The 13,399-nt window shown below is 45.3% G+C and overlaps 2 protein-coding genes across 2 annotated transcripts; one reads left to right on the forward strand and one right to left on the reverse strand.

Annotated features, from left to right (window-relative positions):
* Nucleotides 1–863: 863 nt before the first annotated feature.
* Nucleotides 864–5,704, reverse strand: ciao1 (cytosolic iron-sulfur assembly component 1). The gene is made up of 7 exons (XM_088909140.1): nt 5,277–5,704; nt 4,625–4,773; nt 4,372–4,483; nt 3,737–3,825; nt 2,763–2,964; nt 2,097–2,184; nt 864–1,803 (listed from the first exon to the last, which is right to left on the reverse strand). Exons 1-7 carry the CDS (start codon nt 5,413–5,415, stop codon nt 1,569–1,571), a joined length of 1,014 nt encoding a protein of 337 aa, XP_088765266.1. The 5' UTR covers nt 5,416–5,704; the 3' UTR covers nt 864–1,568.
* Nucleotides 5,705–5,951: 247 nt separating this feature from the next.
* tmem127 (transmembrane protein 127) lies at nt 5,952–12,840 on the forward strand. Its single transcript, XM_088909141.1, has 4 exons — nt 5,952–5,987; nt 6,567–6,842; nt 9,135–9,299; nt 9,552–12,840. The coding sequence occupies exons 2-4, from the start codon at nt 6,599–6,601 to the stop codon at nt 9,860–9,862; spliced, it is 720 nt and encodes a 239-aa protein (XP_088765267.1). The 5' UTR covers nt 5,952–5,987; nt 6,567–6,598; the 3' UTR covers nt 9,863–12,840.
* Nucleotides 12,841–13,399: the final 559 nt, after the last annotated feature.

Genomic DNA, 13,399 nt, shown 5'->3' on the forward strand with positions numbered 1-13,399 from the left:
GTGGGATGTCTTATGGTCTGATGAGCCCAAGGTAGAACTTCTTAGCTTTAATTCCAAAAGATCTATTTGGTGCAAAGCCAACACAGCTCACCACCCAAAGAACACAGTGCCTACTGTCAAGCATAGTGGTGGCAGCATCATGATAGGGGGGTGCTTCTCTTCAGCGGGGACAGGGGCTCTGGTCAGGACAGAGGGGAAAATGAATAGCTCCAAATATCAAGATATTTTGGTGCAAAACCTGCTGCCCTCTGCTAGAAGCTGAAGTAAAAGAAGATTTTCACCTTTCAACACAACAAGCACACAGCCAACTCAACCAAGGAATGGCTTAAAAAAAGGGAAGATCGATGTCCTGGAATGGCCCAGTCAGAGCCTGGACCTCAATCCAGAAAATCTGTGGACTGACCTAAAGAGGGCTGTGCACAGGAGATCCCCTTGCAATTTGACCGAGCGTGAACTCTTCTACAAAGAAGAGCGGGATAGAATTGCAAAATCCAGGCGTGCTACGATAGAGACCTATCCAAACAGGTTTACTGTTGTAATCAAAGCAAAGGGTGCTTCCACAAGGTATTACTTAAAGGGTGTGCACACTTATGCCATCAGGGCATTGAAAGTTTTTTTTATTTGTAATTATTTTTCCTAAAAAGGATACATGTGTTTTTCACTTAAATATTGTTGGTTACATGATCTTATTAAGGGTGAAAAAAGGTCTGACATGGTTTGTCTTGATTTCAGCCTTTACATCAACAACAGCTGAAATTTCAGTAGGGGTGTGTCTATACAACTGGACTGCCTTCCTGGAAAATTGAGTAGCCACAGATTTTCTAATCTAGCATCATAAATAAAACCTTTTTAAATGAGCTTACTCTGGTGGAATTGCATTTTATTCTACATGCCAGAACGCTCAGTAACAGTGCATTTTTGTTATTTAACCAGAATTAATGTGCAGTTTTCAAAACCAGTGAGAAGAAAAGCCTGTCTCTTCAGCTACATCATCCAGCCTCTTCACCTGCAGAGCAGTTTTATTTTAGTGTCCACTGTACTTTAAATTGCCTGTTGCAAATTATATGCATAAATGTGACGTTACTTTCTAAGTAAAGTTTAATCTTTTCAAGTCACTTAAAAAAAAAAATCCTTAGACCCATGCCGGATTGTCATTTTACAGTGCTATTATCATCAGTTAAAAATTAACACACATTGCAAACATATGAAAAAGCGCTTGGGTTGGTCCTTGCTCGTCTCCCTTTCAAGACCAAAAATATCCTCACAGCAGTAACAACTTAGAAAAGCTTGGTTTGCCAAAAATGTACAAGAGAAATGAAACATACCTGTGCTTATATAAAATAATATTCGGATGATGTGATCTTCACACAAATTTCCCCCAAATAAACCACTTTCACTGGATTGCAAAACTAAAGTAGCCTAGTTTGTGTATTTTTCTTTAACACAGAGGCAAACGGGGAACTGGAATTTCCATCAGTTGCAATTTCCTGTTAGTGCTGAATACACTCGCTGAAAGTATCTCACTGGTTGGTTCTTATTGGTTCCTGCCTCACAGGAGGCCAGCCCCATCAGGCCTGGGATTGGTAGCTCCAGATGCCAATCTCCCCATCGTCACTGCAAGAGGCCAGAAGCCCCGCCTCCTTGGGGTTCCAGGCCACACAGTTGACATCCTGTGCGTGGGCCTTGGCCACGTGGCCCATCAGGGAGAAGGTGGGCTGGTGGGGGTCAGAGGAAGACTCCTCTTCGAACACGCGGATGGCATCATCGCCGCAGGCTGTCGCTATGGCGCCAGTCAGGTGACACCTGGCAGCACAATAGAGACAGTTGTCTTATACCAGTGGTATACAGGAATTCTGGGAAGTTCAGACTTCCGCCTGCACTGAATGATGGAGGCAAAAGTCTGTTTCTAGCATTTCTGACATACAGTGGCTGTGGTCTAAAACTATTTTAAAAAATCCATAAAAGTTGATATTTGGTTTTTAGGTCTAAATGTCTTGGCTGTGGGACTGGTTCATCTTGTTCATCTATTTCCACTGTAGAGTAAAACAGTGTTTGTTTCTCCCTTAAACAGTACCAGCTGGGAGGGGAAATCTTACCAGGAAATGTCGTAGATGGTGCGCGTGTGATAGCCGGACAGAGTGCAGATACACTTCCAGGTGGGGTCAGTCCCATTGCACACCACTCCTGCAAAACACACACCGTTTCAGACCCAACACAAACCCTCCTCATCGGACATCACCCGTCGTGGCTCTATCCTGCTGTGGTATTTGCTTGGATTCAGATGTTATTCGTTCCAATTTTAATGCAAGCTGCTAAATAATGGGCACATGGCAGGGTACACCATGGGTGGGACACCAGTCCATCGCAGGGCACACACATAGACTCAAACATGCACACACACACGCCAGGACCAACTTTCCCAGAAGCCAATTAGCCTACCAGTATCTTTTTGGTACTGTGAGAGGAAACCCACATGAGCATGGGGAGAACATACAAACTCCTCACAGACAGCATCCCAGGTCTGGAATTGAACCCCAGAGCCCCAGCACTGTGAGGCAGCAGTGCTAACCACTGCACCTCCATGCCATCCTAAGGCATTTAATATTAGACCAAACTTGTAACACGCTTCAGCATAAAGAACAAGGGAAACCAGAAGGGTCCTTACTAATCCCCTGCAGAGGCACGTCAGAGTCCTAAAACCGAGATATGAAACAGGCTCATCTTTCCTGGACACTTGAACCAGGGGAGTGACTGCTGCAGACCTTGCTCGTTGCCGGGGCGATACTCCCTCCAGATGCGGACGGTGCGGTCATCACTGCAGGAGGCCAGCCGCTCGCCGCTCTGGTCGAAGGCCAGGCTCCACACGGTGGACTCGTGGCCCTCCAGGGTGGTCAGGCACACCCAGTCGTCATCGTCCTCGTGGTACAGCTTCACCGCGTTGTCGTAGCTGGCCGAGGCCAGGAGCTGCGTGGGGCGGTGGGGGGGAGAGATGCACAACAAGCTGAGATCACTGGAGTTTTCAACCACAGGACTAGGAGAGAATGTTCTAGAGAAGAAGGAAAGAGCGTCCCAACTGCGCCCAAGATTCAGCCTGTCTACAAACTGAGCCACTTACACTTCACAGGCAGCTTCCAGCAAACAAAGAGAGGATATCAACTACTAAGAGCTTAAAAGGAGAAAAGACCATTCACTCTAATTGGCAGCTAGTAATTCATGGATCCAAGGATCTCATTAAGCTGTTTTCTGAAAAAGCCCAGGGTTTCAGCTTCAATAACATGGCTGGGTAGCTTGTTCCACACTCCCATTACCCTTTCGATAAAGAAGTGCCTCTTGTTCTCAGTTTATATGCACTTCCATATAGACCCCTGGATTATTGGGTTTATCACATGTGACGGACAGCAGTCATTTCCCTACTCCGTCCTTACACCCTTACTTAAACCCTTCATTGAAGGCGCAAGCTGCTTTTTTAATTGTTTCGAGCTCTTAAAAAACCTTGACAGGTGCTTTTGCTTAAGATTTGGCAGATATGTGAAAATCAATACTTTTCTAAATACTGGTGATAATAAAAAGGTCTTCTTCAAGCCTACTTCATTAAGCACTGGATGAAAACAAGGGAAGCAGAAGAGGAACAGGCCGTGGGAGAGACTGCGTCTGAGCAATCGAGAGAGAGGGGGATCACAGACTGCAGCAATGACAGAGCCCTACCCCGCACACGGGGAAGACAGCAGAGTCGTACCTCCTGCGTGGGGTGCCATACCACGTGCTTGACGTCCTGAGTGTGGGAGTTCACCACACTGACACACTCGTACTCCTCTTCCTCGTCCACTGCAAGACAGACAGCGGGTCAGCTGGCACACGGCACCAGTCCAGCAGGTTTCCTTAAACCACTATCAGAGCTCAGAAAAAAAGCCAGCCAGATTGTGGTCCTTCAGAAATCTGGTCTCCCACTCTCGTCCTCAAGACCACCAGTCCTGATGGGCTTTCCAGTCAATCAGTGGCTACAGACCATTAATCAAGTGATGCTTGATTAAATAAGCCGTCAAATCACATGACAGAAGATAAGTGGAATATCGGCACTGCCTCTGGCACTAGAGGAAAATGACTAAACATATGGGAATATTTAAAGAAAACTCACTTAAAAATGTGTATTGACTGCGACTAAAACAATTGGAGTTTGTTTTCTGAGGAAAAAATGTAAGTGCCCTGCTTATGTTTTCAAAATAAACCATACTTTTTTATGTCACCCACCCTCCTCCTCTTTTAAAGAAAAAAAAATGAAACAGATTATTAACTTGGGTTTAACAGCAGGGTTACGGGTCCAACAGGTAAGCAAGCCCCAGCAGGGGTGAGAGGAGTCGGCGCTCTACTGACCTTCCCAGACCCACACACTCTTGTCTCTGCTGCAGGTAGCCAGCAGGGAGCCCGAGGGGGCCCACGCCACGCACTTCACCTCGTTTTCGTGACCCTCCAGAGTGGTCAGACACTGCGACAGATAGACAGACAAGACAGAAAACGCCCATTTTAACCGCGTTGAAAAAAAACCGGGTCCTTATCCAGGTAATTCCTCTGGGTCAGGACCTCTCTCTCTCTCTCTCTGCTCGGACAGGCGCTGGGCTGACGTTACCTCGAAATCGTCCTCTTTCTTCCGCCAAATGCACGTGGTGGCGTCAAAGCTGGCCGAGGCCAGGTACGTGCCGCACGGAGACCAGGCCACCTTCCGCACAGTCCGCTGGTGCCCGTCCTGCAGGACTGACTTGCACACCCAGGCATCACCTGCACAGCCACCGGAGGGAAGAGGGTAAGGGAAGAAATGCGCGGGGGAGGACGGCTGAAGATCGTTCGCATTATCCATTTGTTTTAACATCATGCTTCTGAACTGAAAGGTAACGTTCCGGCACACATGCGGTGGCAGTTAAACTTGAGTATAAAACTTGGACTCTCCTAAATCAAGTGAATTTAAATTTTGCATGTTTACTGTCAGCTAATGCTTAAAAATATAAACGATGAGCAGTTCCTGCATTGACAGATATATGCGGAAAGGTCGGTTGGATTCGGTATTTGTCCAGTATTTCAGATCTCTGTTTACCCTTACATGCCTCAATTATGAACTGCACGTCAGTAACAGACACGTCGTGGCTCGATATGGGCACCAGGGTCTCTTTATTTTCGCGGCGCAGGAGGTCAGTTAAGCACGCTGTCGCGCAGTTTTGTCAGCACAGCTAAAAGGACGCACAAAGTGAAGCTTGAAAGCGCCCGCCGCCTGCGGGTGAACCTACCTTCTCGGCCCCATATTCGGATGGCCCTGTCGCCGCCCGAAGACGCCAGCAGGGTCCCATTGGGGTTCCACGCCACGTACCAGCACCTCGAATCTGGATGGCCGCTGAACTTTGTGACCAGTTTTAGTGAGTCTTTCATGATGATACTTATGACTACCGTGCTTTGGTGACCCCTGGTAAAACGCCGAAACTTAAAAATTGTACCCTAACCAACTACGCTGCTTCACAAAAACGCTATTAACACAGCAGTTATCAACAGCTGCTGAAGACAATCTTCAGATTAACCGACGGCTTACACATCTACATTAATCCCTTTTCAGTAAATAACACCTATATTGTAACACATTCACCCCCGAAATGTAAACTGTGCAGAAGACTTGTGCTTTTTTCGCACACTCCTCGATTATGTCAGTCAGCCGAGGGGCACTCTGGGAACTCGAGTTTATGATCTGAAATAATTCAGAGAAACTATGAAGCGAAGACAAGACAGTCGACTTCACAGATGTGAAGTTGCTTATTAAGGGTCAACGAAGATGGCATTTACTATTACTACGTTTCCTCTTAGAAGTCATAAAATACATTTCCGTTAGAAAGTTTGAAAATATTCAACAACTTCAACTACCAGAATTCATTACCTTCTTGGACGGTAGTTACGCCATCAGACGTCACTTGCTGTCACCTCCGGGAAACAGGAAGCACAGAAGGAGATAGGTTGTCTTTTGTTTTCCAGAGACAATTAGACGAAAATTTAATGATTTTAGTGTTAGATCGGAACCGGGATTTTCGGCACCGTAATTCAAGTCGATATAGACCCGATCCGGGTACAGAACTCTTGTCGATAAATGCCACTACACAAAACTAGTTTACTACCTAGTTAAGTCTTCATAGGCCGGGAGACATGGTTCATACAGCCAAAATATTTTGATAGTGTTTTTTTTTGTTATTTAATGCGAGTTGATTGCAGTGTTTCGAATTTTAAAATCCTTTTCTGGCTAATGTTTAGCGATTACATAATATTCGAATGAATTTAACGACGCCGTAAACGCAAGACCGCTGAATGTCCTAATCGCTGTAACAAAAGGAATTCTGTGTTGTTTCCCGGCCGGTGTATACATTAAGTATCCACTCAGATTTACAGTCTTAATCTAGAACTTAATCCTTATCATTTCATATTTGAATAGTTTACCATTTTTGTGTTCGGGTTTAAAGCCTGGCTCGGGCGGGATTTAAATTAACCACTTTTGAAAGCGGCGGGCGGTTGTTGTAAACCCAGACCGCCTTCTCTGTTAGTTGCCTGTTATTAGAGCACGTCTGTGGGCGACATGTACGCGCCACCGGGACCCGGGCTGCCTGGGAGCCGGCGAAGGCGAGGGCCGGGGGGGAGCGCTCTCCCGAAGCAGCCCGAGAGGAGCCTGGCCTCGGCGCTGCCCGGAGCCCTGTCCATCACCGCCTTGTGCACTGCGCTGGCCGAGCCGGCCTGGCTGCGCGTTCACGGGGGGGCCTGCCCGCGACAGGAGCTCGGCGTAGCGGATGTCCTGGGATATGTGGACCCTAAACTGTTGGAAGGTATGAATCCTTAGATTCCTTGGTAACCATCGACGTACTGCACTATTAAGTCTGAACTTAATTGACTTAATTAAGTATACTGTAAAAAGGCGCCGTCCTTCGGGTGAGATGTAAAACCCGTTAATAAGTTCTTTAACGTTTGTGGAAGAAGCTTGTATTAGAATCATGTATTTTATTCAGTGGCTATTATCATAAATCTAGGTGTATTATGTGCAACTTGTAATATGTCATTTACATTTTAAATCTCCATAAACAACATGTAATGATGTCCAACATGAAACTTAATGGTTGAACAGCTTTATCACTCTGCAACTCCCAGCTGGCAGCCCACTGAAACTAAGGTGTAAGACTGGTCAGTCCCTGGATGGGAGATCTCCTGGGAAGGCTGAGGTTGCTTTTGGAAGATGTGTTAGTGGGGCCAGTAGGGGGCGCTCACCCTGCGGTCTATGTGGGTCCTAATGCCCCAGTATAGTGATGGGGACACTATACTGTAGAAAAGGCACCGTCCTTTGGATGAGACGTAAAACCGAGGCCCTGACTCTCTGTGGTCAAAAGAGCAGGGGTGTTACACCGGTGTCCTGGCCCTTACCAATCATGGCCTCCTAATAATATCTATGAATTGGCTTCATTACTCTGCTCTCCTCCCCACTGATAGCTGGTGTGTGGTGAGCGTTCTGGCGCACTATGGCTGCCGTCGCATCATCCAGGTGGGGCTGCACATTGGTGGTGGTGGAAGGGAGTCCCCATTACCTGTAAAGCGCTTTGAGTGGAGTGTCCAGAAAAGCGCTATATAAGTGTAAGGAATTGTTATTTATTATTATTAATAATTTTCAGGCCTGTGCGCTGAGAAAGCTCATAGAAACTCTCAAACCTTACTATTATGAAGGAATCCTGAAATCAGAAACTCAATTTTTGCAATTTTAAACCATTTCATCCTAAAAGCTCTTTACAAATAGGAGGGGACGCACTTCACTAGCTGAGTGATGTGTAGCACCCAGTCTGTACCAGCAGCTCAGCCGAGATTTTACATCACTAATGGAATTAGTGAGGACATTTAGGCAGGTGGGGGCAGCATGGGGGCACAGTGGTTCTTATTGCTGTTTCATGGAGCTGGGGTCTTGGATTCAGTTCCTGGGGTCACTTCTGTGTGGAGTCTGTATGCTCTGTCCGTATTCGTGTGAGCTTCCTCCCACAGTCCAGGGACGTCTTGGAAAATGAGTGAGAGTGTGTGTGTGTGTTCCCAGTGATGGACTGGTGTCTTATCCAGGGTGTATCCTGCCTTGTGTCCATTGCTTGCTGGGGTAGGCTCCAGCTTCCCTGCGACCCTGTATGGGATAAAGCAGTTAGAAACTGGACAGATGGATTTAGGCAGACCAGATATAGGCCAGAAGACTCTTAAGTGGAATTTAGAGATTCCTGAGGCTGAAATTTGTACGGAGTCATATTTGCAATGACTTTCTCTGAAGATTACAAAGGATTTTGCAAGACTATAGTGTAGGATCTTTTGTTGATGTCAGTTGTATTACAGTTTATCTACTGTCATATATAGTGAGGCACTAAGTATGGAATAAGAGCTGTATTTCACAAAACATTTAATACGTTTGTTTGTGGTATCACCTTGCTAAAATTCCCTTGTTTTCTTGAGAAATATGTTTAGTATTTGCTATAGCAGGAACAACAGAAATGAGGAAGAATCTTTTTAAAACCAGGAACTTGAGGTAGAGCATGACCAGCAATAGTTCAAGGCCGTGTGAATTTAGGCAACAGGCTGCAGTTCTGTATGACTGCGAGTCTGGAACTGAAACCTTTGACGTGCTTTAGCTGTGACTCATTGTGACGAGACAGACAAGGCATGGCCGTCTGCAGCTGCTGAGGGAAGTTGTATTCTGCCAAAAGCCAAAGCTGTCTTTTCCTCGCGAAAGATAAAACAGAGTGGATTGAGTTTGTATTTCTACTCTCTCCTGCATTGTTCAACATCATTTGGTTTTTGAAAGAAATGAACATTTGTATGCAAGTTATCCCAGATTTAAAGCAGCAGGCCGATAGGAGGTATTTTTCACTTAGTATTTTTTTTGTATTGAATGAAATCTAGACTTAGTTCTATTCATCCAACTTTCTTAAAGAGAAAACTGGAGTTGTTAATGACTTGGTTTTGTAGACGGAATGCAGACCTACTGAGATGTTGCATTTCCTGTTTCCTTCTCATACCTTCACTGTGACAGTGATCAGAACTGTTGTTGTTCATCCCATAAAAGAGAGAAAGACTAATTCTCCTCCGTGTCCTCTGTACAGGCTACTGCATGAACCCCCAGACTGTCCTGCTGCTGCGTGTCATCGCTGCCTTCTGCTTCCTGGGCATTCTTTGCAGCCTGAGTGCCTTCCTGCTGGACGTCTTCGGCCCCAAGCACCCAGCCCTCAAAATCACCCGCCGCTACGCCTTCGCACACATCCTCACAGGTAGCTGGAGCTTGTGTTTCTGGACCAGCGGGCCAACACAGGGAAGAACCAGGGAACAAGCCCAAAGAAACTGCTAATGTCATCAGAAAGGAACAGTTGCATTACCTATAGGTAGTCTTGCTGTAACATCTTGTCTTACTTTCAAGACGTGTAGAGTAAGATCTTGGGGAAAGTGCAGTGGTGACAAGTGTGATATGTGTGACCCAAAGCTGTGTTAATTCTGCTTTGTCATTCGTTTCCCCTCTCCTGCAGTGTTGCAGTGCGCCACGGTGATTGGCTTCTGCTACTGGGCCTCCGAACTCATCCTGTCTCTCCAGCAGCAGCACAAGAAGTACCACGGCTCCCTCATCTACGTCACCTTCGCCATCAGCTTCTACCTGGTGGCTGGAGCCGGGGGGGCCTCCATCCTGGCCACGGCCGCCAACCTGCTGCGCCACTACCCTACGGAGGAAGAGGAGCAGGCCCTGGAGCTGCTGTCGGAGATGGAGGAGAGCAGCGAGACGTACCCCGCTGACTATGACATTGCTAATCAGTTCCAGCCCCCTCCTGCTTACACGCCCTAAACCAGGCCTGCGCCGCCCTTCGGCCGCCCCCTGCCCCCACACACGCACGCACGCACGCACGCACGCACGAGTCAGGGGTGTGCACCCAGCACTTTACCCAGCTGGCCTGTCCCAGGGGGTCGGATCTGTACTCCACTGCTCCTGCTATTTCAGCAGCTCAGAGAGGTTCCCAGACGACCCCACCTCCCCGTCTCTTCTAACACTGGACTTCGTTCTAGCCACATCTGTAAATTGATCATCTAACTGATCGGTCCAAAACCTTGGAATGCGAAAGAACTGGAATTGGAGGGATCCAGGTCACTGAGAACCTACCCATAGGAGCCTTTTCCTAAAGCTGGGTTCACACGTAGACATTGAGGCAGAAGTATTCCATCTGGTAACTACTGAATTAGAGTTGTTATGTAAGGACGGTGAAGATTCCTGCTGAAAATGTCCTTCACGTTCTGCAATTCCTAGTATGTTTTGCCCTCCGTGTGCCATTTTTGTTTCGCCATATGCGTTGCAGGTGTCTAGACACAGCCGAAGAACAGATTATAGCATCACTGGGGTCCCCTGCCCTGCTACTAGACACCCCCGATCCAGGAAGTCTAATAGATAACCCAAAATCACCTGTTTCTGAAGACTGGGAATATTTTAGTAATCATCAAGCAATCTACAGAGTGCTTGATCAAGGGAGCTTTTGATCTTCAGATTTCTAAATTATGTTCATGTCGAAAATAGTGATTCAATGCAGGTGATTTATTCCCTGTCTTTGGTGATTGACGATTCATTGGCTTTGGTTTACTGGGGCTCTCCAGGAGTAAGGTTGGAGATGCCAGTTCTAGTGCAATGCTGAAATACACAAATTTTCAAGTTTCATTAGCAGTAATCTACACTGTGGAAAATCCCAGTATAGAGTGTCCATTTCCTGCACATTTCCCTGATTCTCTTTAAACTGCTCTAGGTGTGAATTCATCTTACCAGTCCTGTTTTCTTTCAGATTACACAATTTATATTGTACAATTCTGATACTGTGGTTCTGTACATTGGCCTGAAGTCTCGCTCAACACAGACATTCAGCCATTGAAACAGTCAGTTCAGAATCCCAGTGGAAGCTGAAATTTATTATTCTGATATTCACACTGGACTAAGAATTTAAGAAAAGTGCCAAAGTCTTTCTCCCAAAACTTCTCTGGCAGTTTAACATTTTGGCTTCTTTTATCATTTTCCCACAGTGCTTATATAGTACTTCATTCTCTGTGGCTCTGAGTTTGTTAAAAAAACAGGTTGCTGATGATATCCATTTTAAAAGTAGTATTTTGAAGCAGGTATTAATCATTTTCAATCCATGCAGTGCAAATCACTGATATTTTAAACAGGGGGCCAGATGTTGAGGAATGTGTATTGTTAATCACCACCCTCTTTTATATAATTATTTAAGATTATTAAGTTGAAAAAAAAAACAGAACCCCTTGCAAAATGAAGCGGGTTCAATTAAAGATTGTGTAGCGCTCAACAGAATTGTTGAAAGCAGCTGTATTATGTATATAGTCACGTGTTTCAGCCTTTTCACTTCGTTTTTGAATTTCGCAGTACAAGAGACATTTGAATTGTGCCTGTGTAGTTTCTCTGTCTTGACTGTTATGCTTGGACAGCACTTTGTGGACACTCCACAGATTCCTCCAGCCCAGCAGAACCACACCTCACAGCCACGCAGCTAACAGGCCACAGCCCTTTCCAAGCCCGGACTGAAGCATTCTGTTTTACAAGAGTGAATGAGTGTGAATGACAGACTTGAGAAAACAGTGCTGTGAAAATGAGTTCCTAAAATGTGTTAAATGTTAAAACAACAGGAGGCTTTGGCTTTGTGTTGAAACTTGTTTGAGCATACTCATGGCTTTATAGTGTTGCTGCTCTGTCGAGCTCATACATGTTGCTTTACGCTATGGAGGTTTTGTTCTGTCCGATTTCAGTATTTTCGGATCAAAGCCAAAGTCATTGTCAATGCTGGTGTCACTTTATACATATACATATCCATATCCATCTGTTTATGTTTTTTTTCTTTGCTGTGGTTCAGAAAACTCAGCACTCGTGAGAACTTTGGGACTCGGACTGGTGTGGGAAAGTGATCCCAAAAGACTTGATTGAGTGGTGTGAAGGTGTGTAACCTCGTACAGGCAAGGGGAATCTCCATTGTATGTGAAGGTCCGGGACTGGTATTTCAGCTGCCATCGAACCTCAAAAAAACATTTTCCCTATGTTTAGCAACTTAACCCCAAACCAGCCAATAAGTGTTAAAATCCCATGCAGCAACCTCTCTTTCCTTTCATCTAGATGTGCAAAGAGTAACGGAAGCAGTCACCCGCCAATCGTGAACTAGCTTCTTCAGCTGTTGGGTTGCCCAGGGCTTTGGGGAATCGTGCATAGAATGGGCTGGTTGGGGGAAGTTGGTGAGGGTTCAGATTGCATTCGCCTCCATTGCAGGAGTCAGAGCAAATAAGATCCACCCAGATGCCTTTCGTGTTGGGATCGCACAGTGTGGTGATGTGGATGGATCGGATCCGTGTTGTGCTGTCAAAGGAACCTGCACAAATCCCACCACCATTTTTTGTGGCCATAAATCCCACTCTCGCCCTGTGCACTGCGTCATCTCCACAAGATTGTGTTATATATGACAGTGTAACTCCTGCATGGTTTCAAACTGACCTTCTACCAGATCCTGAATGGTATGTACATTAAAAAACAAGTTTTGAAATTGCAACCATTTAATATTTAATCATGGCTTTGTTTTAATTTAAAATGTATTCAAGGGGTTGTTATATTTTTATTCTCTTTTGTATTGTTCTGTTTACTATCACTGTTGGTGTTAGTGTGAGTAAATTGTGAGGTGAAACACTGATTTGTGTTCAGTCATCTGTAGGGCTTCTAATTGTTGGGTTTTTGTTCTTGTTTTTTTTTTTACTTGGTGAAAAAATAAAAAATATCAAATGCCGAATTCAGTCGTTTGAAATAGACTGTGTTTTCTGACTCCTTCTCCTTAGCCATACCTTTTAAAAGCTGTGCCATTAAAACATTACTCTCCAAATGGGTTTTTAGCCATAGACAGATAAGACTTTATTGATCCCGAAGGGAAATTGAGGTGTTATAGCAGCCCAGCCCAAGACAAGAAAAAACAGACATCAGAATAGACTAAGAATTAAAATAAGTACAACAATACAATGTAAAATAAATAGGTGTGTGCAAAATATGTTAAGAGTCACTGTATAACAATAAAATATGTGCAAAATGCACATAGGTATATACAGATTGAAAGTACCACAGTATATTAATTTTTTCAGAACAGTATATTATTTTTCTTCTAAACTCTCTCTATTCATTGTAGGTTTCATTTCACACCTCTCTTCACCTATCCTGACTTCACACCTCCTGATTGGCCTTTCTGTCCCCTGCTCCCGCCCCTCGCTCCTCCTCTCTCCCAGCTTTTGTTCTCCCGCTACATTACCTTTGCTTTCTGCCCTGTCTTTCTCACACCTGAAGAAGGCAACACGGCCGAAACGT

This window comes from Atractosteus spatula, chromosome 2 (assembly GCF_055471065.1).
Source record: "Atractosteus spatula isolate fAtrSpa1 chromosome 2, fAtrSpa1.hap1, whole genome shotgun sequence".
NCBI classification, from domain to species: domain Eukaryota; kingdom Metazoa; phylum Chordata; class Actinopteri; order Semionotiformes; family Lepisosteidae; genus Atractosteus; species Atractosteus spatula.

Coding starts and splice junctions, on each gene's coding strand:
- ciao1 (XM_088909140.1), bottom strand. CDS start 5,415: ATGAAAGACTCACTAAAACTGGTCACAAAGTTCAGCGGCCATCCAGAT. Junction 4,484..4,624: donor AGAAAGAGGACGATTTCGAG/GTAACGTCAGCC, acceptor TATCTGTCGCAG/TGTCTGACCACTCTGGAGGG. Junction 2,185..2,762: donor TCGCCCCGGCAACGAGCAAG/GTCTGCAGCAGT, acceptor TGTGTTTTGCAG/GAGTGGTGTGCAATGGGACT.
- tmem127 (XM_088909141.1), top strand. CDS start 6,599: ATGTACGCGCCACCGGGACCCGGGCTGCCTGGGAGCCGGCGAAGGCGA. Junction 6,843..9,134: donor GGACCCTAAACTGTTGGAAG/GTATGAATCCTT, acceptor TCCTCTGTACAG/GCTACTGCATGAACCCCCAG. Junction 9,300..9,551: donor CTTCGCACACATCCTCACAG/GTAGCTGGAGCT, acceptor CCTCTCCTGCAG/TGTTGCAGTGCGCCACGGTG.